General features: G+C 36.7%; 1 protein-coding gene across 1 annotated transcript in view; it reads right to left on the bottom strand.

The window, feature by feature from the left end:
* MPHOSPH8 (M-phase phosphoprotein 8) overlaps positions 1–27,138 on the bottom strand; it is a 58,808-nt gene that overhangs the window by 22,037 nt on the left and 9,633 nt on the right. Inside the window, exons 2-5 of the mRNA XM_082701652.1 lie at positions 21,708–21,863; positions 7,642–8,487; positions 6,085–6,184; positions 3,855–4,112 (exon numbers count right to left, since the gene is read on the bottom strand). Of these exons, the coding sequence (XP_082557778.1) occupies positions 3,855–4,112; positions 6,085–6,184; positions 7,642–8,487; positions 21,708–21,863 (1,360 nt within the window). The remainder of the gene's footprint in view (positions 1–3,854; positions 4,113–6,084; positions 6,185–7,641; positions 8,488–21,707; positions 21,864–27,138) is intronic.

Below are 27,138 nucleotides of genomic sequence, written 5' to 3'. Positions count from 1 at the left end.
TTCATCAGAATTTGGTTTTTGTGTATGGTTTCTTCCACGGATAACCAAGTATCCTCACACCATCTATAAAGAGCTTATCTTTCCCCAGGGATCTGTTGCCACTTACCATCTATCCAGTTTCCACATCTGCAAGGGTCCTAGTCTGAAAACTCTACTCAATTAACTAATTTAACCCTCTCTGTGTCAAGTAAATATTGTAGCTCTACAATATAGCAGGTCTTGATTACTACTGGGATAACTGGTTTTGGCTTTTGGTTCCTCTTCCACATAAATTTTAGAATCAGTATTTATAAATTCCATTAAAAACTATGTTGGGAAGCTGACTGGAAACAGAGTGACATTATAGACCAACTTAATGAAAATATCAAATTTATATTGTGTTTATTAATAAAATGGTATTAATTTTAACTTTATAAAAACTTTCAAAAAGTTTTTATAATTTTCTCCATATAGGTCTTACAGATCTTCATACACAATATTCTTAGAAATCTTTTAAATGTATTGCTATTGAAAATTAATTTTCTCATCCCCCTACCTTTTTAACTGAAGTATAGTTGATACACAATGTTACACTAGTTTCAGGTGTACAACATAGTGATTCAACAACTCTATACCTTGCACTACGTTCACCGAAGTGGAGCTATCATCTGTCACCATACAATACTATTACAATATCACTGACTATATTCCCTATGCGGTCCTTTTATCCTGGTGACTTATTCATTCCATAACTAGAAACCTGTATCTCCCACTCCCCTTTACCCATTTTTCCCCTTTCTCCTTTCCCCTATCCTCTGGTAACCATCAGTTTGTTCCCTGTATTTATGGGATATATATATGGTTCCCTATATTTATTCTGCTTATTGTTTATTCATGTTTTATTTTTTAGTTTCCACATATAACTGATATCAGACGGGGGGGGGGGATTTGTCTTTCTTTCACTTATTTCACTTAGTATAATACCCTGTAGATCCATCCATGCTGTTGCAAATCTCAATTTTTTTTTTAATGGTCGAGTAATATTCCACTGAGTGTGTAGGTATATGTATGTACACATAACCCACAGCTTCTTTATCCAGTTATCTGTTGATGGGACACTTGGGTTGCTTCCATATCTTAGCATTATGAATAATGTTGCAATAAACACAGAGATGTATATTCTTTTCAAATTCATGTTTTCCTTTTCTTTGGATATACTCAGCAGTGGAATTATGAGTCATATGTATCTTTTTTGAGGAACCTTTTGACAGAGGCCGTACCAATTCACATTCCCCCAATAGTTCACAAAGGTTTTTTCTCTACATCCTCGTTATTTTTTGATGAAAATTAACTTTTTATGATTACATTATTTACACAGAAATATATGCAGAAACATATACTGTATAGAAATAGAGAACTGTCATTAACTTTTGTATATTGGTTTTATATCCATCCAAGTCACCTTGCTAAACATTAAACATTTCTAAATATTTGTGAATTGAGTTCTTCATATATATAACATCTGATAATGAAAATCTTTGCGGGGGGGGGGGCTTCTTTCCTAATACTTGTATGTTTTTGTTTCTTACTGTCTTACTCTACTGGGTAGGCCTTAGAACACTGTTGAAAAACAGGGGTGACAGATGTCTGCCAAAGTTTTAATGTTCTTTATTAATTTGAGAAAGCTTCCTTTTATTCATAATCTGCTAGGTTTTGTTTTTTAAATATCAAGAATGTTCTTGAATCAGTTTCTCCCTTACATAGTGAATTCCTAGGGAACACCTAACTTGGTCATAAGAGGTTTTTATATACAGCTCGATTCAATTTGCTAATGTTTTGTTTGGGATATTTATTTGACCTTCATTCTCCTTTCTAACGAAATTTTTGTCTCATTTTGGTTCTGAAATTTTGATGGGCCCACAGAGTCAGCATTCTTTATTTTTAGAAAGACCTTTTTATAAGTTTAGTAAGTTCTTGCATATGAAAACTATCTGTGCCTGCTGCTAAATTTTTAAGGTTACTTTAAATTACTATTTCACATTCCTTAACAGTTATAAAACTATTCAATTTTTGTATTTCTTCTTGGGTCAGTTTTGTTAAACCGTATTTTTCTTTTTTTTTTTTTTAAACTATATTTTTCCAAGAATTTTCCCATTCTGTTTTCAAATTTATTGGTAAAAAATTACTCAGAGAGTTGTCTTTTTAATCTGGACCCAATCTATAATCAGGTCTCTTTTTTCATTGGAAATATGGTTTGTGTAAGCATCCTTTCTTCTCCGTAATCAATGTTGCTAAAAGCTTGTCTATTACTCTTACAATGAACCAACCTCTGGCTTTACTGATGCTTTTTACTACTGGGAGGTCATCGAGAGGATGGTGACTTTGGGTTGACCCACAGGCTGGACCTGAGCAACTGGAGGTTTCTCCTTAGAATGTACATGCTACCCACCATTCCCATACTAGGATCTATTTCAAGGACATAGCCTTGAGAATATAAGGTATGATTGAGACCAACTGGACTAAATATGTGACTGAACCCAGTTAAAGCCTCTATATAAACTTCTAAGATTCAGAAGGAGGGGGGTGTGTGTGTACACATGTACAGATTGATCTACCCATCTTGTGGCCAACCAAGGTGAACCTTGTATATAAGTTCCCTTGCTTATTAAACCTGCCATCTATCAATCTGGAATGGCTAGCTTCTTCCTTAGGTCATTTCCCACACTCCCCAAACCCATGCTGGTTTCAAGATCTCACTCAGGGAAATTCTGAGTTTGCAAACCAATACCTACTATCTGTTCTTTGTTTAATATCCCAAGAGGAGTGCTGCTTTTTGGCATTTGCCCTGCGGGTAATCTCTTTCCTCCCTCTTATGTACTCCTCTTAGACAGTGTATCAATTGCCTGCAAGCTCAGTAATGTATCAAAAAGCATGTTTTTACACAGTGTTCAGAATCTAGTTGCTCTGCAGTATGGGAGCCACCCAGAGAATCTAGCCTGCCATATATTTTGAAATATTTTAAAAATTCTCTTCAATTATTTTTTAAGATTCACAAGTAACAGTTTTATCAGGTTAACCTCTTTTGTTTATTCCATCCTAGTTTTATACATACAACTCTTTTTATTACTCTTCCCTATAGCTATTGTACTATGTATTCCACATGATTCTACCCTCCTTGGCAGCCAATTCCAGGATAGCATTTATAATATTTATATATTTATATATAGTCTTACTTTATAATATAATATAATATAGTCTTACTTTATAATATAGTCTTACTTACAAGTGTTACTTACTGCAAAGTTAAAAGGACAGAATACAAATAAGTATGTATTTGATAATTTACTGAAAAAAATCTAGTAAGATATAGAAACAGACTGCTTGGCAAGAGAAGGTAATGTAGAAAACCGAAATCTTTCCAATTTCTAAATGTGTTGAGCACAGTATAGGAACTCTGAAAATATTTGTTTAATGAATTTAGAAATCATAGAAAGACTTAAGTCTTCAATATAAAAGTGTAGTAAAAATGTCAAGAGATTCACTAAATCTATGCCATTATTTTCTGATCAGAATTATACTGGAAGGGGCGCCTGGGTGGCTCAGTGGGTTAAAGCCTCTGCCTTCGGCTCAGGTCATGATCCCAGGGTCCTGGGACCGAGCCCCGCATCGGGTTCTCTGCTCCGTGGAGAGCCTGCTTCCTCCTCTCTCTCTGCCTGCCTCTCTGCCTACTTATGATCTCTGTCAAATAAATAAATAAAATGTAAAAAAAAAAAAAAAAGGAAAAAAAGAATTATACTGGAAGAGAAGAGTAAGGAGAATGAAATAATATGGTGCATTTACTGTGAAAAAATACTGCAAAATGACCACACACATACCAGAATTTTCATCTGCTTGGCACATACTGTCTAGAACCTCTTGATCACCTTCTGCAGCTATATATGCCCAAGTATCAGTTTCATCTCTTGTATTTCTCCTTTCTTTAAGTAACTGCTTGTTTTCCTTCGTTTTGTGATCTTCTGTGATTTTACAATCTAGTGATATTTCTTCTCTTTTCCGATTATTCTCAGGAAAATCACATTTTTCTTCTGGAGTTAATTTAAATAAATCAAATGCATTTCTGATTTCCTTAAAGGCTGGTGAAAAAATAAAATTGAGAATAAATATGAGTCACAAATTTCTGCTGTAATCAAAAGAAAATCTGGGTGTTAAGCAGTTATTTTTAAAATGTTTACTAATACTTGCCTTGGTTATAAAGCACGATCAAATTCACCATTCAAAGCCATGAAGTTATTTCAACTGGCCTTTCTATTGGCTGTTCAATATTTAGAAAGGGTTTCTAAAGCAAATAGCTGTTAAGTGTTTAGAACTAATCCCAGTTTTGAAAGGCTTACTAAAGATGGTGAGTCTCAAAATAATCTTAGTCATGCCACCACCGTCCTGCTAAAACAACTGCCTTCAACTGCATCCTGAGGTTAACCTTACACAAAAATGATTCCTGGTGGTGAACGGGAGAAACGGGTGCCAGCACAATGACCATGCTAAAATTATACCTGTTGTCTGTGAAAATCCACTCAGCTTTTAGCTAAAGATAAAAGTGGAAAAAGAGGGGCACCTGGGTGGCTCAGTGGGTTAAGCCTCTGCCTTTGGCTCAGGTCATGATCCCAGGGTCCTGGGATCGAGCCCCACATCGGGCTCTCTGTTCAGCAGAGAGCCTGCTTCCCCCTCTCTCTCTGCCTGCCTCTCTGTCTACTGTGATCTCTCTCTGTCAAATAAATAAATAAAATCTTAAAAAAAAAAAAAAAGTGGAAAAAGAATATGGGGCCCCTGGGTGGCTCGGTGGGTTAAGCTTCTGCTTTCGGCCCAGGTCGTGGTCTCGGGGTCCTGGGATTGAACCCCACGTCAGGCTCTCTGCTCAGCGGGGAGCCTGCGTCCTCTTCTCTCTCTACCTGCCTCTTGCCTACTTGTGATCTCTCTGTCAAATAAATAAATAAAATCTTTGAAAAAAAATTTATTAAAAAAAAAAGTGGAAAGAATACTGGCAAAACACTAGCTGTGAGATAATGACCTCTAAAAAGGGCAGAACAGAACAAAATTAGGAAGAACTCCATTATAAACTCTGGGTACATACCAGACAGGATTTATTAGCAGGGATGTTGAAAACTAGACTCCCAGGTAAGTACCATTATAAACAGGATGAACAGCAGTTTAAGACTATATGTTGAAGGTAAAAGTGTATCAGAAATAGACAAATAAAGATAGTAGGAGGAAGAAAAAAATTATCCAGCTTCAATTTCACAGTATTTTGAATCTCTACTTTTTGAAGAATAATACATGTTTAAAACTATAGTACTCTGACTAGATAGCCTTTAAATTGTAAACTACTTTATGCATAATCCATCAAAACAAGTGCTCCTTCTCAGCTTCCAATACCCTACTACTTACTACAAAATCTACTTTGACTATTACTCTCAGCTTTTGGGAGAAAAACCAGGGGAAATTCTCTCTCTCTTAGAATCACCACCTCATTAGAACATACGTTCCAAGTACTTATGGTACATGAACTAAAATATCTATTGGGGTTTTATTCCAATACTACAATGGTGAATGTTTTATAAAGTACATGATTATAGTAGTGACACGTCATGGATTCTCAATATGTTGTATCTTTCTGATCCAAAATTTATACTCTATATTTTATTTACACAAATGACTCATAGCTAAATACAACACATGTATTAACAGTAGTTTGTCTCATTCAGCATCCACTATAAATAGACACATTTACTCTTCTACCACAACTAACTAGTGTCTCTGTGATTCTAGTGTACTTCATCAAAAGGAGAAACAACAAAGTAAACAGAAGAGAAAAAATTACAGAAACAATATGAACCGTAACATAATAAACTAAAGTAACTGTTTAAATAAAAGTAGCATAAAAAAATAAATAAATAAATAAAAGTAGCATAAAGTGCTAAATTCTCCAGTGAAATTTTCTAGTTCTATGACATTGCAGGTTAGAAATGAGAGACTGTCTTCACACTAAATTGAATCCTTTGTATAAAAGATGACAATGGTAAATGACAAAATGTTAGTATTCACACTCACTCTTTAATCCCTTTGGCTCTTTACGGCCTTTTTCTTCCTTGTCCAAATCATTCCTTTTCTGGTTTTTTTCTTTGGGTTCATTTTTTTTAATCTCTTTCTCCTGAAAGAGACATATGAAAGACCCAAAACAGGAAGAGAGAAAGAACTGATATTATATATTTGAAGATTGGAAAACACAGGTCCCTGGCATCAGTGGCTGCATTTTGGGTACTACGGCACATAACCTCTAATTATTAAATCTTTTTCCACATCAACTGCTTCCACAGTCAGGATTATCCCTCAACCACGAAGATTTACAAAATATCAAATTCAAAACCCAACACCTCACTCTAAATATTTTTCATTATTAAAAATTCAAGAAAAAGGGGCACCTGGGTAGCTCAGTAAGTTAAGCTGCTGCCTTCAGCTCAGGTCATGATCCCAGCGTCCTGGGATTGAGCCTCACACTGGGCTTTCTGCTAAGCAGGGAGCCTGCTTTCCTTCCTCTCTCTGCCTACTTGTGATCTCTGTTTGTCAAATAAATAAATAAAATCTTAAAAAAAAAAATTCCAGAAAAATTCTCCTTTAGTCCTACTAATGAAACATCATTATTTTTATTTCTCCATTCTGATCTTTGTAAATTTACATAGATAATTTTGTTTAAAATTCATTTTCCTTTATTTATACTGCATAGATATTTTTACGACTGAGTTTATAATTTTCTTCAGCGTAGTATTTTACAAACTTTTCTATTTTTGCTACCTTGACCTCATAATTAGTATTTCAATGGAGAGATAACAGTCCCAAAGTTGATACAACAACATTTTCTTAATCATTTCCCTCATGTCTAGATAGTTAGTTGGACTGGTATTAGTTTTAGTAGAACTACACTGCCATAAATATGTTTGTATATCTAGCTTTTCCCTGCGTTAAAATGATCTCCTTAAGATAAATCCACAAAGAATAATAGATGAAAAAAAGATCTTTTTATAGCTCTTGGTAAATATTGCATATATGAATACTTTCATAATGAGGAAACTATTTACATTTTGAAAAACCATACAAAATAACTTTTATAATAATGGGATAAAATCCTATTAAACATTTTTTTAAGATTTAAAAGGCTTGTAATTATTTGTGCATATTATTTAAATAAAAAACAGTATAGTGAGACAGAAGGGATAAAATATCAAGCAAGGAAAAGCTAAGCTGATGAACCTTATTTTCAGCATTAATACACAATGCTACATACCACCTGAGTACCCCTAAAAAAAAATCCTTTTGTTCCCAAATTAGTCCTCAATTTTCTAGTTGTAATCTAAAAAAGGCAAGTTTTAAGACTAAGAGATAAATTTGGGAGATCCAAAAGCTAGATGATCTTCAGTATTTATAAGTGCTTACTCTAGGCACATAGTAAGTAACTTAACTACTGAAAACTATTCTTATAGTTTGTTTCACGGTTTCCTCTTTGTTTTTGTGAAATTTCTTGATCACTCAAAAAGAATGCCAGCTTGATCTGAATATTTCTGTATTCTGTAAGACTTTGACTGCCCTTCAACCAATCCCCAGAGTACTTACCTCTCCACCTGAGTCAGGGGACCTGAGTACTCTCTCTTCCACACCTGCTCTTGAACTCCTCTGTGTCTGGACAGGTAAAGGTGGCAGCTTATCAAACTCTGTGGTGCTTCTGCCTTTGTCTTGATTCCTTTGCTTCTTGTATATAGTTTTCTTCTCTAGGAAAAGATTCCTGTTTTCTAGTGTTTTGCTCTCTTTAAGTTCCTCGGTCTTTCTCAGTTTCTTTCTTTTTCTCTTTGCTTTGACATCTGCATCCTCATCAGCACTCACAAAGTCATCTGGCTGTTTATCAAAATCATCTTGAATTGCATCTTGCCCTGCTTTATCTTTTATGCTTTTAATCTTCTGTTTCTCTTCTCTGTTGTCAGAATGTAAATCTTCACTGTCATCTTCTTGAAAAGGGGAGTCATTAAGTATACTTGATTCAGATTCCAACTGAGATTCAAGACATTTATCTTTTTTTGTTTTTCTGTTTTCTCTAGAATCTTCTCTTAATTTATTCTTTAAATCTCTTATTTCACCCTTTTTAACTTTCTTTAATTCCTTTGTTTCTTTTATATCCTCTTTCTTGGGTTTTTTGGATTCCTTTAATTCTTCTTTGGCTTCTGAAATTCTTTTCTTTGTCCTTAAATCAAAAGCAAAACTTTCAGAGGAGCTTTCCAGGTCTGGTTTGGATTTATCTTTGAGTTTCCCAGTCTTTGCTTTTTTCTTTTTCATATCATCTGGGCTTTTCTCTTCTCTATACCTTAATTTTTTCTTTTTCTTCTTTGGAGAAGTATCTTCTTTTGTCTCACTTTGCTGATCGCTATCAGAATTTGCCTCAAATATGTCATTATTTAAGGACAGTCTCTATAAAATATAAAAAGACTTAACTAGTCATTAACATAGCAATTTAAAGATTTTGAAAAGTAGTACTAATGAAATCTGGTAGAAATGTTTTTATTTTCAAGCAGTTTCTCAAGTTCTTAAAATTATTTATCTAGGGGCGGGGCGCCTGGATGGCTCAGTGGGTTGAGCCTCTGCCTTCAGCTAAGGTCATGATCTTGGGATCTTGGGATCCAGCCCTGCATCGGGCTCTCTGCTCAGCAGAGAGCCTGCTTCCCCCTCTCTCTGTCTGCCTCTCTGACTACTTGTGATCTCTAATAAATAAATAAAATCTTTAAAAAAATTTTATCTAAATTGAAGTTGTATATTACTTATGTCTCTGATTTAGCAAATAGGCCTTGGCGATGACAGTAAGTCTCATTTTAAAAAAGCAAATAAACACAGTGCTAAACAAATGGTGTCACTGAAGGTCCCAAACTAAACTAAAACAGAAATGAACAACAAAAGCCTTATGTATGGTGTGTTTTATATGATTTGAAATTCAAATTTTCCTAAAACACCAAGAAAGTAATTTGTATAGACTTTCTTGGCTGCCAAAAAAGTAGTTACCAATCTAAATGCAATCTAAATGTTTTTAAAGAGCAGATCTTAGATATCTTTAAAGGTCCTGTTGTATTTCACAGTTACATATGGAATGGGCAAAACTGCACACAAATCTTACTTCCCCAATTGATCTGATTTGTGTTGGAACCTGAAATACCTCCTATGGAAAATGAATATTTCACCGTTAAAAAAAAACCCAAAACAGCAAGAACAACAACAAAAACCAAAACCAAAACAAAACAAAAAATAAAACCAACCAAACAAAAAACCCCACATCTTAAAAATATTCATGATAGGCACAAAAACACTGCAAAGTATTTTCAGTTCTCATTCCCCAAAGTCTTTTCTTCTAAATGATGTGCGGGTGGAAAGGGAGGGAAGATAGGTACACTTTAAAAACATTTTCCTGGGCACCTGGGTGGCTCAGTTCGTTAAGCATCTGCCTTCTGCTCAGGTCATGATCCCAGGATCCTGGGATCAAGACCCACACTGGGCTACTTGCTTAGTGGGAAGCCTATTTCTCCCTCACCTTCTTGCCTGCTGCTCCCCCTCCTTCTGCTGTCTCTCACTAGCTCTGTCAAATACATAAAATCTTTAAATTAAAAAAATTAAAAAATTTAAAAGCCCACATTTTTCCTATAGTGTCTAAGAAATGAACATCACTGAGGTTAACAAGATAGTGAGAGTATGGTGGAACTGGCATAACTTTTTGAATCTCCCTGAACTGCTTCATAAAAAGACAGACCTGGGGCACCTGGGTGGCTCAGTGGGTTAAAGCCTCTGTCTTGGACTCAAGTCTTGATCCTAGGGTCTTGGGATCAAGCCCCACATTGAGCCCTGAAGAGAACCCATACTGGGCTCTCTGCTCTGCAGGGGGCCTGCTTCCCTTCCTCTCTCTGTCTGCCTCTCTGCCTGCTTGTGATCTCTGTCAAATAAATAAAATCTTTAAAAAAAAAAAAAAAAGATTGACAGGTCAATCCAAGAGGAGTGGAAGGAAGGGGCAGAAGCTGTACATGTACAGGGTGACTGCAGGTGTCTATGGACATATGAAGGGCTGGCCCAGGCCAGGTCCTGTGAACTCTCGAAAGTATTGTCAGTGGTCTCTTCCAGGACTTCCATGACAACACCCCAAAATGAGCAGAAACTGCTGAAATTAGATTCCAAATAAAGTAGGACAGGAGAAACAGGAAACACAGAAAAGAGAAAATTCAGATTTGGGCAGGGGGAAGGTGAGGTAGGGTAAAACCAAAGCCAGGAAAAAAATATCTCATTAGGTCTAAGGCCATATTTTTTAACTAACCCTTAAAGGACACAGCTCAGGAGCCATTAAGTTAAAAAAAAAAAAAAATTATCTTGTCCACTTCTTTTGCTTTCTAAAACATCAGAAAAAGTAATTTCATATCAATATAAATAGCAGAAAATTAGGGTAAAATATTTTACTGAGTTGTTATAAGAAAAAAACAGACCAAGGAATAGAGTACTCTAAAACAATAAAAGCATGCCAGAAAGACATGCCTACAAAACAGTAGAGAAAATAAACAAAAATTTTGAGGCATCACACAAAAATACCAAGTTACTTAGAAGAGAAGGAAATTCAGATTCATCTTTTTTTTAAAAAAAGATTTTATCTATTTATCTGACAGACAGAGATCACAAGTAGGCAGAGAGGCAAGCAGAGAGAGAGAGAAGCAGGCTCCCTGCCGACCCCAGGACCCTGGGATCATGACTGAGCCACTGTGGCACCCCAGATTCATCTTTAGAGAACAGTGTTTTACTCCAGATAACAATAGAATAACACATTAAGATATTCAACAAAAGAAATTGTGAGCCAAGGAATTTATATACTGTCAAACCGGCTTTCAGATCTAAAGACCGCAAACAACTATTATGAAATACAAGAACTCTAGGAATATTTTTGTCAGGAGCCCTTCCACCATGAGGTGGTTCTAAAACCTTAGCATGTATAAGCATACTGGAGGGCTTATCAAAACACAGGCATGGGGTGCCTGTGTGCTCAGTCAGTTAAGCATCCAACTCTTGATTCTGGCTCAGGCTGTGATCTCAGGGTCATAGGATGAGCCCTGTGTTGAGCTCTGTGCTCTCCCTCTCTCTACTCTCTCTTTCAATCTCTAAAATTAAATAGAATCTTCAAAACAAAACAAAACAAAACACAACCCCCAACCAAGAAACCCCAAAAACATGGGCAGACAGTCCCTATCCAACAATGTGCAGCCCAGAGACTGCATTTTTAACACATTCCCAGATGAGGATAACTGATTATTTCGGCCTGGTGTCCACATTTTGAGAACCACTATGCTAAAGAATGAGCTTCAGATAACCAATAATGACTGGTTAGACATCAAAATAAAGACAGGTAAAAACCATTAAGTAGATATTTGCTTTTAGAATTAAGACTGAATGAGGACTATAAGAGCGTATCGTATGTAACAGTCACTAAATACTCTTGAGTAGAGCAGCTATCAAAATAACGGGGAGAGAATGGTGAGAAAATATGAAACAACACATAGTATTCTTGCTGACTGCCTTATAGTTCTAACCCAAGAGTAAAGGGACAGTACTTCAAATCGGATATGGAGGTAGAGGGAACACAGTAACAACCAAATGAACCTTGTTTATCAAATTGGTAACATAACCATCAGAAAGAAAAAAAAAAAATCGATCCAAAGAACTTTTATTAAAAAAAGATTTTACTTATTTTACAGAGACAGAAACATTATTTATTTGACAGAGACACAGGGAGGGAACACAAGCTGGGGTGGGGAAGCAGGCTCCCCAACGAGCAAGGAGCCTGAAGAGGAGCTCAGGGTCTAGATCCCAGGACCTTGGAAAGGAGACCAGAGCTGATGGGAAATACTTAAGGACTGAGCCAGCCAGGCATCCCCAAAGAACTTTTGAATACTAAACATCCTCAGTGAATATGCTTATGTAGGGACAAAAAGAATTGCAAATAAATTTGGAGTTTTCCAACAGAATGGATGTAGTAAACATCCATTTGTAGAACTGAGTAAATGAGTAATGTTGGTGGGAACCAGAGTTCTCACAGTAGGAAAAGGGAAACAGACTATGGCCGGGCAGAATGAGTGGAAGACCCTGAGGTCATGGACTGATATTATAGACACCAATACAAATTTTTGACTTAAACAAAATGACATATATTTTTTCCTTTAGCTCTGTCTACTTAAAGGGCCTAGAAATAATTGTACCCCAGTAGTAATAAGTAGGTCCTGGTTTTTAAGCCTATTCTCCTCTACAAAGAATCAGGACTCCTTGGAGAAATGATTGATAGCAGGGATGGAATAAGAAAGTACATGGTAACACTGGAACAACTTGTCAGAAGCAACAATGTGCTCAAACCAGAAAGGGAAATATCAAAAGGACACAGGAGCTGCCTTGAAGGGGCTCCACCTACCCAAATTTGCGACCATTTTAGCAGCAACATGAGTAACAACAGCAATGGAAGACTGATGAATAAAAAGATTCCATGAGTATGTACTGATACTAAAAAAAATTTCAGGGAGGGAGGAGCTGTTCTTTATAAAATACAAACAAAAAAAATATACTATAACAGCATTAGAAAAATCAGTACTTGTAACCAACAAAGGAATAACCAATTGAGGCAAGAAGCATCAAGGTATTTTAAAATCACGGGGTGAGAGGCTGTGGGGGAACAGGAGATTCTCAGTCTCAAAGACTACTCATTATTAGGTTATTTATTATGTTATTATTTTAAAAGGAAAAGGGTACCTTTAAAAAGAAAAGGGAAGGGGCGCCTGGGTGGCTCAGTGGGTTAAGCCGCTGCCTTCGGCTCAGGTCATGATCTCAGGGTCCTGGGATCGAGTCCCGCATCAGGCTCTCTGCTCAGCGGGGAGCCTGCTTCCTCCTCTCTCTCTCTGACTGCCTCTCTGCCTACTTGTAATCTCTCTCTCTGTCAAATAAATAAATAAATAATCTTAAAAAAAAAAAAGAAAGAAAAGGGAAAAAACAGGCCTCACTTTGTCATACAATTGTAATTTAACACCAGCAATAATTGGGATAATTGACGTATCATGTATCGCTTGCCATAATGTAATTACCTATATAATGCATTTGTCAGAATGTTCACGCTGAATCTAATCATCAGGAAACAAACCATCTAATTCCAACTTAGAAAAAAAGACTATTTGTGACTTAACACTAACTAGCTAGCATTCATCTAATTCCAATGTGAAGAACTTTCTATGAAACAACTAGCCTGGATTTTATTTTACTTTACTATTTATCAGAGAAAGCACAGGCTGGGGGAGTGGCAGGCAGAGGGAGAAGCAGACTCTCCAGTGAGCAGGAAACAGAATGTGGAGCTCCATCCCAGGATCCTGGGATCACAACCTGAGCTGAAAGCAGATGCTTAACTGACTGAGCCACGCAGGTACCCGAACTGGTTTGGATTCTTAAAGAAAGATCCACACCATGAAAGATGAAAAACGGAAAACAGGCTGTGGAACTGTTCTAGATAAAAGGAAACCAGAAAGACATGAAACTAAATGCCCTGCACGACAGAAAGGAACAAAGGACATCCCAAGACCAAAGGGGAAATCGAGATGAATGTAGATGCATCTTAGCTGCACATTAGGTTAACAATATTGCTGAGATACTGCTACTGATAGGGCACACTGATAAATTTAAAGTTCCCTGAGTGTTAACAATGCAGGAGAATGTCTTTGTTGTCACTAAATACGAAACATATACAAAATACGAAACATATACAAAATACGAATACACACTGAGGACTTAAAAGTCTACAACCTGCCCTCAAGTGCTTCTGTTGTCATGCTCTCACCCAAAAGCTATCTTTTTGCTTCAAGAAATTTCTGTGAAAGATTACTTAATGACTTGTAATATTTCAATTTTCCCTCCACTCTGAAGAGTTTACAACCAACTGACTTCCTTCATCTTAAAAATAATTTTGCCTTATTTCACTTAGCATAATCCTCTCCAGTTCCATCCATGTCAATGCAAATGGTAAGAGTAAAATAACTCAAGCAAAGAAAGACAATTATCATATGATTTCACTCATATGTGGAACACAAGGAATAGTGCAGAGGACCATAGGGGAAGGAAGGGAAAACTGAACAAGAAGAAATCAGAGAGGAAGACAAACCATGACAGACTCTGGGAAACAAACTGGGGGTTACGGGAGGTTGGGGGGGGCAGGTAGGGGTGGGTAGAGTAGCCAGGTGATGGGTTTTAAGGAGAGCACATGTGGTGATGAGCACTGGGTATTACATACACTAATGAGTCATTGAACATTACATCAAAAACTAAAGATGTACTATACGTTGGCTAACTGAACAACAACAAAAAAAAGAACAGATTTTAAAATAATTTTGATCCAAAACTAAATAAACACATTCACTTATTATTTAAAAGAAAAAAAAAGAAAGAAAGAAAAAAGAAAATCATTTTGCCAAAGACTGGTGTTGACCTCATTTCTAAACTATACAGCCTGTTTTTATTTAACTGTTCCTATTGATAAAAGGGAAAAAAAGGTGCAGGCTGTGGTATGGGGGTGAAGAAGAAGAACAAATTCCATCTTGCTAGGTATATGACTAACATTACTTCAAAAAAATTTCAAACAATTATTTTTTTCAGAATACTTACAATCATATTATTACTTGGAACATGGGAATAAACATATCCTGTATTCTCCACAAATCACCCAATCTATACTTCCAGCCCAAATCTTTCTCTTCAACTCAGACCAGTATTTCCAATGAGAAACTGGACATCTTCACTTGGATGACAAATAAGTAACTAAAATCTAAAGTATTCAAAACTGTATGTGTTCAAAACTGCATCTGTTCCCTAAGTAATACCACCATTTGTCTGGGTCCCCAAATGGGTAACCTTAGTCATCTCTAACTCCGCTTTTCCCTAGATCAGATCAGTTACTAAATCCTATGGAATGTACCATCAGTTATCCCAACTATGCTACCTTAATTCAGTCTTCACCTCTCCCTGCCAGCAGTGTCTCCTCATCTCAGAACCATGACCACAATACCTCCAGTATTCCTGCTAATAAATGCACAGGGATGAATGACAGAATTAGAAAATCACTATTTTCCACCCTCTAATGAGAGAATGGTCCTAGGCAATGAGCAACAGGCTCCTAAAACCTACACATGCAAAGCTGGGAGTTTTCTAATGAAGGATCAGACTAAAAACACCTAATTTCAAAGATCGTATTAACCCCATTGTAAGGGAGTCAACTAAGGGAGTCAACTAAACATCATGTGATTTCTGATGTGCAGGAGATGAACACCACTTACAACTATCCTTGCAAAAATAATTAAACCTGGGGCGCCTGGGTGGCTCAGTGGGTTAAGCCGCTGCCTTCGGCTCAGGTCATGATCTCAGGGTCCTGGGATTGAGTCCCGCATCGGGCTCTCTGCTCAGCAGGGAGCCTGCTTCCTCCTCTCTCTCTCTCTGCCTGCCTCTCTGCCTACTTGTGATCTCTCTCTGTCAAATAAATAAATAAAATCTTAAAAAAAAAAAAACTATCTAAAAAATAAAAAATTTTTTTTAAATAATTAAACCTGAATGTAAATATAATCATGTTCCACATCTAGCTACCAGTTTACAAAAATATGGGGCGTGTTAAACACCACCATGCACTAAGCCAAACCTAGCATATGGGAAATTCTACAGAAAATGATGTGATTTCGTCAAATAAACAACATGGAGCAGGAACTGCTTAGAGTAAGATTATTAATGACACGTGTTGTGTAGACCCTTATCAAATCTCAATTTGCTTGAAAAGATTCTAGCAAATAGGGGTACCTGGGTGATTCAGTTGGTTAAGCATCCGACTCTTGATTTCGGCTCAGGTCATGATTTCGGGGTCATGGGCTTGAGTCCCACATCAGGTTCCACGGTTGTCTTGGAGCTTGCTCAGGATTCTCTCTCTCCCTCTAGTCCTCCCCCCAACCTCCTCCTCTCTCTAAAAAAATAAATAAATAAATAAAATAAATAAACCAATCCTAGTGAATAAAAAGGGACAGAGGGAGCAGTGGACAGAAAAAGGAAGAATGGTGAAGTACTGGTAACAACTGTCGATGGTGACAAATGAGTCTCATGACACTGTCCTTTACAGGTTTGTGTGTTCAAATTTTCCTTAACTTAATTCTTTAAAAATTAAGAGTCTGGACGGTATCAGACACTATATTTATTAAAAATACTATCCCTAAATAAAAGAAAAAACCCAGAAAAGTATAAATAGTAAAGTGCTGATAAAGCAGAACAATGGTTCCCTTACTTGTAGATTATCTATCCATTAAAAACAAAGGGCTAGACCATATCACACATATGTACATTAAATAGCACCTCAATTTTTAGTTTAAAATACTTGATGGTCAACAAAAAGATAAAAAGGGAACCAAATGTTAAATGATGATGAAAAGTATTTTAATGAATAACATTTCTACGTCATGTATATTTTCTGATTACTATCATTAAAACCATTTTGGGGGATTATTTTATTTATTTAAAAACAGGTATTTATTTTAGAGAGAGAAAGAAAGCATGAGCAGGAGGGACAGAGGGAAAGGGAGAATCTCAAGCAGACTCCTAGCTGTGTGCAGAGCCCGATACAGGGCTTGATTTCAAAACCCTAAGATCACGACCTGAGCTGAAACCAAGAATCAGACACTTAATTGACAGCGCCATCCAGGTGCTCTTTTTTGGGTTATTTTAGAAAACCATTTCTTATTTCTGTGATGCTTAACTTACTAAGTCCTAAGCAAACATTGCTCCAAGATTTAAGCAGAAAAAGTGACAAATCAAATATTCTTACAGATACTACTGTGGTGAAACCCCTACATAAGATAAAAATTTTGGTTACTGGGATAGATCACAATTTTCATAGACAACACATATTTGTTGCTTGCATGAACATGGATGATGAGATGAACAAAGCAGTTTTCTCCTACATACTATTTCTATATCTACAGTGAAAAGAATCACGAAGTTTTTCAATGGCAAAACTATTTTGCTAAAGAGGAAGAAGATCAATGACTATTTGTATTTTTGCCATATTCCTATCCACTGATCTTACCTCAAAGAGTCACAGCAATAGACTGAATACTTAACAGACGAGAGAATTCATGAGAAAGCTGACATCATATAGGAAATAGAAGTTTCAGTCTTTAAAATGTAAATTTTGAATTTTTGAATTTCAGATTCAAAATGTACCTAAAATTTTAAATTTTTAAAAAAGATTTTATTTATTTATTAGAGAGAGAGAAAGAGAGAGAGATCACCAGCAGGGTGGGGGGCAGAGGTCGAAGCAGACTCCCCAATGAGCAAGGAACCTGACACTCAATTCCAGGACCCTGGGATCATGACCTGAACTGAAGGCAGACCCTTAATCAACTAAGCCACGCAGGTACCCCTAGAATTTTAAATTATTTATAAAATAGTAAGGAGAGCTTAGAAAAAAATACTTTTTATAAGTGGAAAACTGTCTTTTTTTTTTTTTAAACACTATTTTTAAGTAATCTTTACACCCAATGTAGGGTTCATGCTTACAACCCCAAGATCAAGTGTTGCATACTCTACTGACTGAGCCAGCTAGGCACCCCTCAGGTGGAGAAATATCTTTCTAAAATTAAGACAGGATTCATAAGCTTAAGAATACATCTTAAACACACCAGTCTATCAGGAATCATTCTCATTCAGACCATTATCAGTAATTCTAACAAGAAAAAGAGCTGCAAGTAGGGTTTAACCAGAGGCTTGGTAAAGTAAAAGAGACAATAAAGCTAGTATTCTGTAAAAATAAAACTTCTTGGGGTAAGTTTTAGCAAACTTATCTTATTGCAGGAAAATGAGAAATACACTTTAGCAAGAATTCAATCAAAAAGTCTAATTTTTTTGAGTAATGAAAACCTAGCACTTAGTAAAACAGATTTATTTGTGTTTGTGAGAGTGTTTTTAGGGAAAGAAATAGGGAAAGAAACAATAGGCACCCATTCCATAAGAGTGAAGTGTAAGTATAGCAAAAGAATTTGAGGAAAAGTCTTTATTTTAATGTGAACTCATTTTGTAAAAGGTTCCTTTAAAAAAAATTTAAAAGTAACGCAAATTTTGCTTAGTAATTTAAAAACTGTATTTATTAAAGACCTTGCCACTATAACAAAAATTTAAAAACCAGGTAAGTCCACTACTCTGAATGGATTCCAAGCGATAGCCCAAACTGGTTAAGAATACAGCTGCCTCGGGGCGCCTGGGTGGCTCAGAGGGTTAAGCCTCAGCCTTCAGCTCAGGTCATGATCTCAGGGTCCTGGGATGAAGCCCTGCATTGGGCTCTCTGCTCAGCAGGGAGCCTGTTTCCTCCCTCTCTCTGCCTTCCTCTCTGCCTACTTGTGATCTCTGGCTGTCAAATAAATAAATAAATAAATAAAATCTTTAAAAAAAAAAGAAAAAAAAGAATACAGCTGCCTCAATGGCCACCGTCGCCAAACTGTGGAAAGAACCAAGATGCCCTTCAACGGACGAATGGATAAGGAAGATGTGGCCCATATACACTATGGAGTATTATGCCTCCATCAGAAAGAATGAATACCCAACTTTTGTAGCAACTTGGACAGTACTGGAAGAGATTATGTTGAGTGAAATAAATCAAGCAGAGAAAGTCAATTATCATATGGTTTCACTTATTTGTGGAGCATAACAAATAGCATGGAGGACAAGGGGAGATGGACAGGAGAAGGGAGTTGAGGGAAACTGGAAGGGGAGGTGAACCATGAGAGACTATGGACTCTGAAAAACAATCTGAGAGTTCTGAAGGTGCGGGGGGGTGGGAGGTTGGGGGATCCAGGTGATGGGTATTGGAGAGGGCACGTATTGCATGGAGCACTGGGTGTGGTGCAAAAATAATGAATACTGTTATGCTGAAAAAAAAAAAAAAAAAAGAATACAGCTGCCTGGCTCTATCATTACTAACTGGTTAACTTGAGCTATAGCTACTTATCTAAACCTGGGTTTCTCCTCTTAATCTACATAAAGTGGTGACCCAGTGTTTGGCACATACATAGAATAAGTATTCAGTAAATACAAGCTGCCTTGTTACTGCTATTATTATTAACAACCACAATATTCAGTCAAAATTGGTTCCTAATATTGTTTTGGTTGAAACTCCAATTGTATGGAAAGAAGATAAACATTCAGTCCTTAAAATCTAGGCTTCAGTAAAGTTAGAATCTATTTCTTGTGAAAATTTTTCACCATACAGTTCTAAGTCCAAGAAGCTCTGCCAGTATTCTAAAAAAATTACAATAATTTCTTTTTTTTTTTTTTTTAAGATTTTATTTATTTACTTGAGAGACAGTGAGAGAGAGCATGAGCGAGGAAAAGGTCAGAGGGAGAAGCAGACTCTCCATGGAGCTGGGAGCCTGATACGGGACTCGATCCCGGGATTCCGGGATCATGACCTGAGCCGAAGGCAGTCGTCCAACCAACTGAGCCACCCAGGTGTCCCTAAAAAATTACAATAATTTCTAATGAAAAAGAAAACTAAAAGCAAAAGCAAAAAGTTGAGTAAGAGTTGGTTCAATTTGTAAATAGAAGCTATAAAGGAAATTTACATGAAAAAGTACAATGGGAATTATACAAGAATGGAATTCTTACAAGAATTTATAAATAAGATAAAAATAAATAAATAAATAAGATAAATAAGAATAGGAATATATAAGAATGGGAATTCTTACAAGATTTATAAATAAATCCAATTCAATTATTTGTGGAATAAGAGAACCAAAGATAAAACAATAGACAAATCCACAGAAGGAAACCCTTACTCCAAGTTTTTGCTTCTGTTTTAATAATATCCCACTCTAGCCTGTAAGGGCCTGGTTGGCCAAAGGGAGTCATTTTGTGTTTATGTAGTGAACTTAGATTGACCCCGCTCCTCCCAGAGGAACTTACTGGCAAAGCCTAGATACAAGGGCAGATCAGCCCAAGTGAAGACTTCCAATCAGTGGGGCACGCATATATCTACTAGGGTAAATTGAAATTCAATCGGCCACCCGTGTGTTACCTAGCAGTTTTTTCTGTGTGTGGCAGACTGTGCAGTTTTCTCTGTGTATTGCAATCTCATTGGCCACCTGTGTATCGCCCAGCTAAACTACCTCTATAAAAGTTAGTCTGTGAGGCTGGGAGGGGTCGCCTCTTTGCAAGAGACGGCCCTGACCGGTCAGTTTGATTCTCGATGCTTGGTGCAAAATAAAGCTTTGCTTAACCTTCGCTTTGTATCAGTCTCGCTCCTTTGATTACGTACCCTAATATAGCCCACCATGAAATCTTTTTCCAAACTAATGATGACAGAAGTTTAACTTATCTAGGGCATCTGGGTGGCTCAGTCAGTTAAGCATCAGACACTTTTTTTTTTTTTAAAGATTTTTTATTTTTTATTTGACAGACAGAGATCACAAGTAGGCAGAGAGGCAGAAAGAGGGGGGGAAGCAGGCTCCCCCGTGAGATAGCCTGATGCGGGGGCTCCATCCCAGGACCCTGGGATTATGACCTGAGCTGAAGGCAGAGGCTTTAACCCACTGAGCCACCCAGGCACCCCAAGCCTCAGACTCTTGATTTTAGCTCAGGTCACAATCTCAGGGTTGAGAGATGAAGCTGTGTCAATTTATCCTGTACATGGAGCCTGCTTGGGATTATCTGTCTTCGTTTCCTTTTACCTCTCCCCCACTAGCACTCTCTATAAGACAAATAAATAAATCTTATAAAAAAAAAGTTTAAATTATCTGAGCTCCTTGACCTCTAAATCCTTCCTTACCATCAGCAAGGGTTTACTAAAAAGCAATAAAGTAGCTAAAAACCAAAATGGGAATAGAAGAGAAAAACAAAAATCAGATCTGTGAATAATCTCTAATAGATTAAAATTTATAGCTTTATAAAATGATTTAAGATTTTAATTAGCAGAAAAATCAGACATAATACATTGATAATGTAGATAAAACATACAAATATGTACTATACCTGTAGTTACAACATGAATAGTACAAAAAAATGTTCCTAAGGTACACAAAACAAGATGCTCATACCATGGATGAACAAAAATTTTTGACATGTTTTTAACCTCCCCACTTTCACCTTACTCTTAACTAAAAGAACAATATTAATCGGCATGTCCAAACTGTATTTATTTGTCAACTGTGATAATAGGTTGACTACAGAAGGAAGAGTTTGGCAAAATCAATTTAAACATTCTGTGAGAATCAATCAGCTATACAGAATTTATAATACATGGAATACTATATATTTTATTATTATTTGTAATTTTTAAAAAAGACTTTATTTGAGAGAGCAAGAAAGAGAGAGAGCACAAGCAGAGGGTGAGGTGCGGGGAGCGACAGAGGGAGAGGGAGAGACAGGCTCCCCAGTGAGCAGGGAGCCAATGTGAGGCTGGATCCCAGGACCCTGGGATCAAGACCTGAGCCAAAGGCAAATACTTAACTGACTGAGCCTCCCAGGCACCCTATTTGTAAATTCTTTACTGCACATTCCTTATGTTAGTAAAAATCATAGTAAGTTTATTATTCTGAAAAGAAGAAATATGAAATAAAACATGATACCTGAATATCCTTCTTAACTGGCTTAGCTTTGTTCTCCACAACTTTCTTCCTAAATTCAAGAAGAACTTCTTTACAGTCCTCAAGATGAATCTCAGGCTCCCAGGTATCATCATCTGATGTGTATCCTTTCCATCGAACTTTATAAAGGATTTTACCCTGTTACAGAATTTAAAACAGCCAAATAAAGAACATTAAATTTGATAATTTAAATTATTAAATACATACATACAATCCTGAGAATATATGAATGAACTTGAAATGGAAATTAACATCATTATAAAGTATGTTCATCTCCTGAAGCAAGTGCATTTAAGAAAAAGTGTCACACCAAAAGTAAACAAATAAAACTCTTATCAAATTAAAAAACTTCCTTACTACAAAGGAAACCAACAAAAGGAAAAAGCAACCTACTGTACTGGCAAATATTTCCAAATCACGTATCTGATAATGGGTTAATAATATCCAAAACACAGAAAGAACTCATATAATTCAGTAACAAGGACAAAAAAATCTGCTTAAAAAATGGGCAGATCGGGGGCACCTGGCTGGCTCAGTGGGTTGGGCCGCTGCCTTCGGCTTGGGTCATGGTCTCAGGGTCCTGGGATTGAGCCCCACATCGGGCTGTCTGCTCAGCGGGGAGCCTGCTCCCTCCTCTCTCTCTGCCTGCCTATCTGCCTACTTGTGATCTCTCTGTCAAATAAATAAATAAAATCTTAAAAAAAAAAAAAAAGGCAGATCGGGGCACCTGGGTGGCTCAGTTGGTTAAGGAACTGCCTTTGGCTCAGGTCTTGATCCCGGAGTCCTGGGATCAAGCCCCACATCAGGCTCCCAGCTCCATGGGGAGTGTGTTTCTCCCTCTGACCTTCTCCCCTCTCATCTTCTCTCTCACTGTCTCTCTCTCAAATAAATAAATGGGCAGATCTGAATGGACATTTTTCCAAAGAAGACATATAAATGGCCAACATATATATGAAAAGATGTTCAATATCACTAATCAGGGAAAGGAAATCAAAACCACAATGAGATCTTACCTCATACCTGTTATTAATGAAAAGAAATAACAGGTATTAGCAAGGACTAGGAAAAAAGGAAAACACCTGTGCACCATTGGTGAGAATATAAACTACTATAGCCACTACACAAAAACAGTAAAAAGCTTCCTCAAAACATTAAAAACGAAAACAAAAACAAAAATCTACCATTAAAAAAAAAAAAAAATCTACCATATGATCCAGCAATTCCACTTCTGGGTATTTATCTGAAGAAAATAAAAACACTAACTCAAAAAGATCCATGTACCCCCATGTTCACTGCATCATCACTTCAATAGCCAAAAAGTAGAAATAGCCCAAGTATCCTCAACAGATGAATGAAGAAAATAAATGCGCGCGCGCGCGTGCACACACACACACACACACACACACACACAAGAATATTGTTTGGCCATTAAAAAAAAAAAAGGAATCATGACATTGGCAACATGTTGGACCTCAAGAACATTATACTAAGTAAAGTAAGCAAGAGAGAGAAAGACAAATACTGCATGATCTCAATTATGTATGGAAGGAAACAAAATAAAACAAAAACCCAAGCTCACAGAAAAAATGAAAAGACTGGAAGTTGCCAGAGGCAGGGGTTTGGGGCAGAAGAAATGGATGAAGGGGGTCAAAAGTTATACATTTCCAATCATAAAATAAGTCATTGGGATACAATGTACAGCATGGTGACTACAGTTCATAACACTGTACTTTATACTTAGAAGTTGCTAAGAAAGCAGATCTTAAAAGTTTTCATAACAAGAAAAAATTTTTATATCTATGTAAGGTGATGGATATTAACTAGACTTGTTGTTATGATTTTGCAATGCATAAAAATATCAAATCATTATGTTGTATATCTGAAACTAATACTAATAGTATATACAATTATACCTAAATTTTTAAGAAAATAAATAAACAATATTACAGATCTACTTTTCATAAATTGAAGATTAAGGTCTTTCTCTGATTACATAAGCAATGTGTAATATTTGAAAATCAATAAACATCAGGAAAAAACAAAAATCACCCATAGGTGATAGAAGGAACATACCCCAACATCATAAAAGCCATATACAAAAATCCCAAAGCAAATATCATCCTCAACAGGGAAAAACTGAGATCTTTTCCCCAAAGATTGAGAACACAAGAGGGATGTCCACTCTCACCACTGTTGATCAACACAGCACAGCAATCAGACAACAAAAGAAATAAAAGGCATCCAAATCGGCAAAGACGAAATCAAGCTTTCACTCTTCTTAGGTTATGTAATACTATACATTGAAAATCCAAAAGATTCTGCCCCCAAAACTGCTAGAATTCATACAGCAATTCAGCAAAGTGGTAGGATATAAAATCAATGCACAGAAGTCAGCTGCATTTCTATACACTAACAATGAGACAGAAGAGAAATCAAAGAATCGATCCCATTTACAATTGGACCAGACACCATAAGATACTAGGAATAAACCTAACCAACAAGGTAAAAGATCTATATTCTGAAAACTTCCACAAGAACACTTATGAAAGAAACCGAGGAAGACAGGGAGAAATGTTAAAACATTCCGTGCTCATGGATTGGAAGAAAAATACAATTAAAAATGTCTCTGCTGGGGCGCCTGGGTGGCTCAGTGGGTTAAGCCACTGCCTTCCGCTCGGGTCATGATCTCAGGGTCCTGGGATCGAGCCCCACATCGGGCTCTCTGCTTGGCAGGGAGCCTACTCCCCCCCCCCTCTTTCTGCCTGCCTCTCTGCCTACTTGTGATCTCTCTCTGTCAAATAAATAAATAAAATCTTAAAAAAAAAAAAATTGTCTCTGCTACCCAAAGCAATCTGAACATTCAGTGCAATCCCTATCAAAATACCATCAATATCTTTCACAGAGCTGGAACAAACAATCCTAAAATTAACTAGAGAAGACCCCAAATCGCCAGGGAATGTTGAAAAAGAAAACCAATGCTAAGGGCAACACAATTCTGGCCATCAAGCTGTATTACAAAGCTATAATCATCAAGACAGTTTTGTACTGATACAAAAACAGACACGTAGGATCAATAGAATAGAAGAGAGAACCAGAGATGGACCCTCAACTCTGTGGTCAACTAACCTTTGACAAAGCAGGAAACAATATCCAATTAAAAAAAAAGTTAAATTAAAAAAACAAAACAAAACAGTCTCTTCAGCAAATGGTGTTGGGGAAACTAGACAGCCATATGAAGAAGAATGAAACTGGACCACATCTTACATCATACACAAACAAAAATCTGAAATGGGTGAAAGATCTAAATGTGAGACAGGAATCCATCAGAATCCTAGAGGAGAACACAGACAGCAACCTCTTTGACCTCAGGTGCAGAAACTTCTTACTAGAGATGTTTCCAGAGGCAAGGGAAACAAAAGCAAAAATGAATTACTGGGACTTCATCAAATAAAAAGCTTTCCTTTTGTAGAACAAAGGAAACAATCAACAAAACTAAAAGCCTACAGAATGGGAGAATGTATCTGCTAATGTCTTATCAGATAAAGGGCTATAAAAATCTATAAATACTTATCAAACTCACACCCAAAAAACAAATAATCCAATCAAGAAGTAAGCAGAAGACAGGAACAAATATTTCTCTAAAGAAGACATACAAATGGCTAACAGACACATGAAAAAATGCTCCACATCACTCAGTATCAGGGAAATACAAATCAAAATCACACTGAGATACCACCTCACACCTGTCAGAATGGCTAAAACTAACAGCTCAGGAACCAAGAGATGTTGGCAAGGATGCAGAGAAAGGGGAACCCTCTTACATTTTTGGTGGGAATGCAAACTGGTGCTACTACTCTGGAAAACAGTATGAAACTTCCTCAAAAAGTTAAAAACACAACTACCATATGACCCAGCAACTGCACTACTAGGTATTTACCCAAAGGATACAAACTGAGATTCGAAGGGGGGGCAACTGCACCTCAATGTTTATAGCAGCAATGTCCACAATAGCCAAACTATGGAAAGAGCCCAGATGATGCCCATCAACAGATGAATGGATCATGAAGACAGATCTCTCTCTCTCTCTCTCTCTTTCTTTCTCACACACTCGGAATATTAGTCAGTCATCAAAAAGAATGAAATCTTGCCACTTGCAATGACGTGAGGGAACTAGAGGGTATTACGCTAAGTGAAATCAGTCAGAGAAAGACAATTATCATACAATTTTAGTTATATATAGAATTTGACAGATAACAGAAGGGAGGGAAAAATAAAGTAAGACAAAATCAGAGAGGGAGACAAATCACAAGAGGATCTTAACGATAGGAAACAAACCAAGGGTTGGTGGAGGGAACAGGATGCGGGTAGGCGGATGGGACAACTGGGTAATGGGCATTAAGGTGGGCACTTGATGTAATGAGCACTGGGTGTTATATGCAACTGATGAATCACTAAACTCTACCTCTGAAATTAATAATATACTATATGTTAAACTGATTTTAAATAAAATTTTAAAAATAAATATAAAATTTTTAAAAAAATCACCCATAGATATTGATAACAATTTGATCTACTTCCTTCACCTTTACATTTACAAATGTAATGACAAATATGTATTTTACACATATTGTTTAAAACACTGGTATTATTTTACTTTATTTTCTTCACTTAGATATGGAACAATTCTTGTTTTAGTATTTTTCAAAAACATGATTTTTACCGATGGTTCTAAATACAGTAAGAAATACAACAAAAACTGTCCCTTTGGAAACCAAAGATTTTTTTTTTTAAAGATTTTATTTATTTATTTGACAGAGAGATTACAAGTAGGCAGAGAGGCAGGCAGAGAGAGAGAGGAGGAAGCAGGCTCCCTGCTGAGCAGAGAGCCCGATGCAGGACTCTATCCCAGGACCCTGAGATCATGACCTGAGCCAAAAGCAGTGGCTTAATCCACTGAGCCACCCAGGTGCCCCCAAAGATTGTTTTGTTTCTGATTTTTGTTTTCATAACCAAAGATGTTACGTACTTGTGCATCTTTGATCAGACTGCTAGAATAAATTCCCCAAAGAGAGATCAATGAGATCAAATAATAAAGTCACCTAAACACTGTTAAAACACACTGTCAGAAAACACATTTCCAGAAAAGATGCCCTAATTTACATTTCCACAGATAAAAGACCTCATCTCTGTGTATCAGAGGCCAGCAAACTATAGCAGGACCTGCCACCTATTTTGGTTTGGTCATCCTGTGAGCTAAAAATGCTTTTACAAAAAGTTACAAAACTGGTGGAAAACAAATCAAAAGAAGAATTACATTTGCATCGAGCGCTTTATAATGTCATGCATGGATTAAATCTTGGCAGTTATTAGCTCCTTTAATCTTTACAGCAACCCCGTGGAGTACTAATACTCA

This window comes from Mustela nivalis (genome assembly GCF_964662115.1).
Source record: "Mustela nivalis genome assembly, chromosome: 15".
NCBI classification, from domain to species: Eukaryota; Metazoa; Chordata; class Mammalia; order Carnivora; family Mustelidae; genus Mustela; species Mustela nivalis.
The sequence above is the reverse complement of the archived record's forward strand: the minus strand, read 5'-3'. Positions and strand labels throughout refer to the sequence as shown.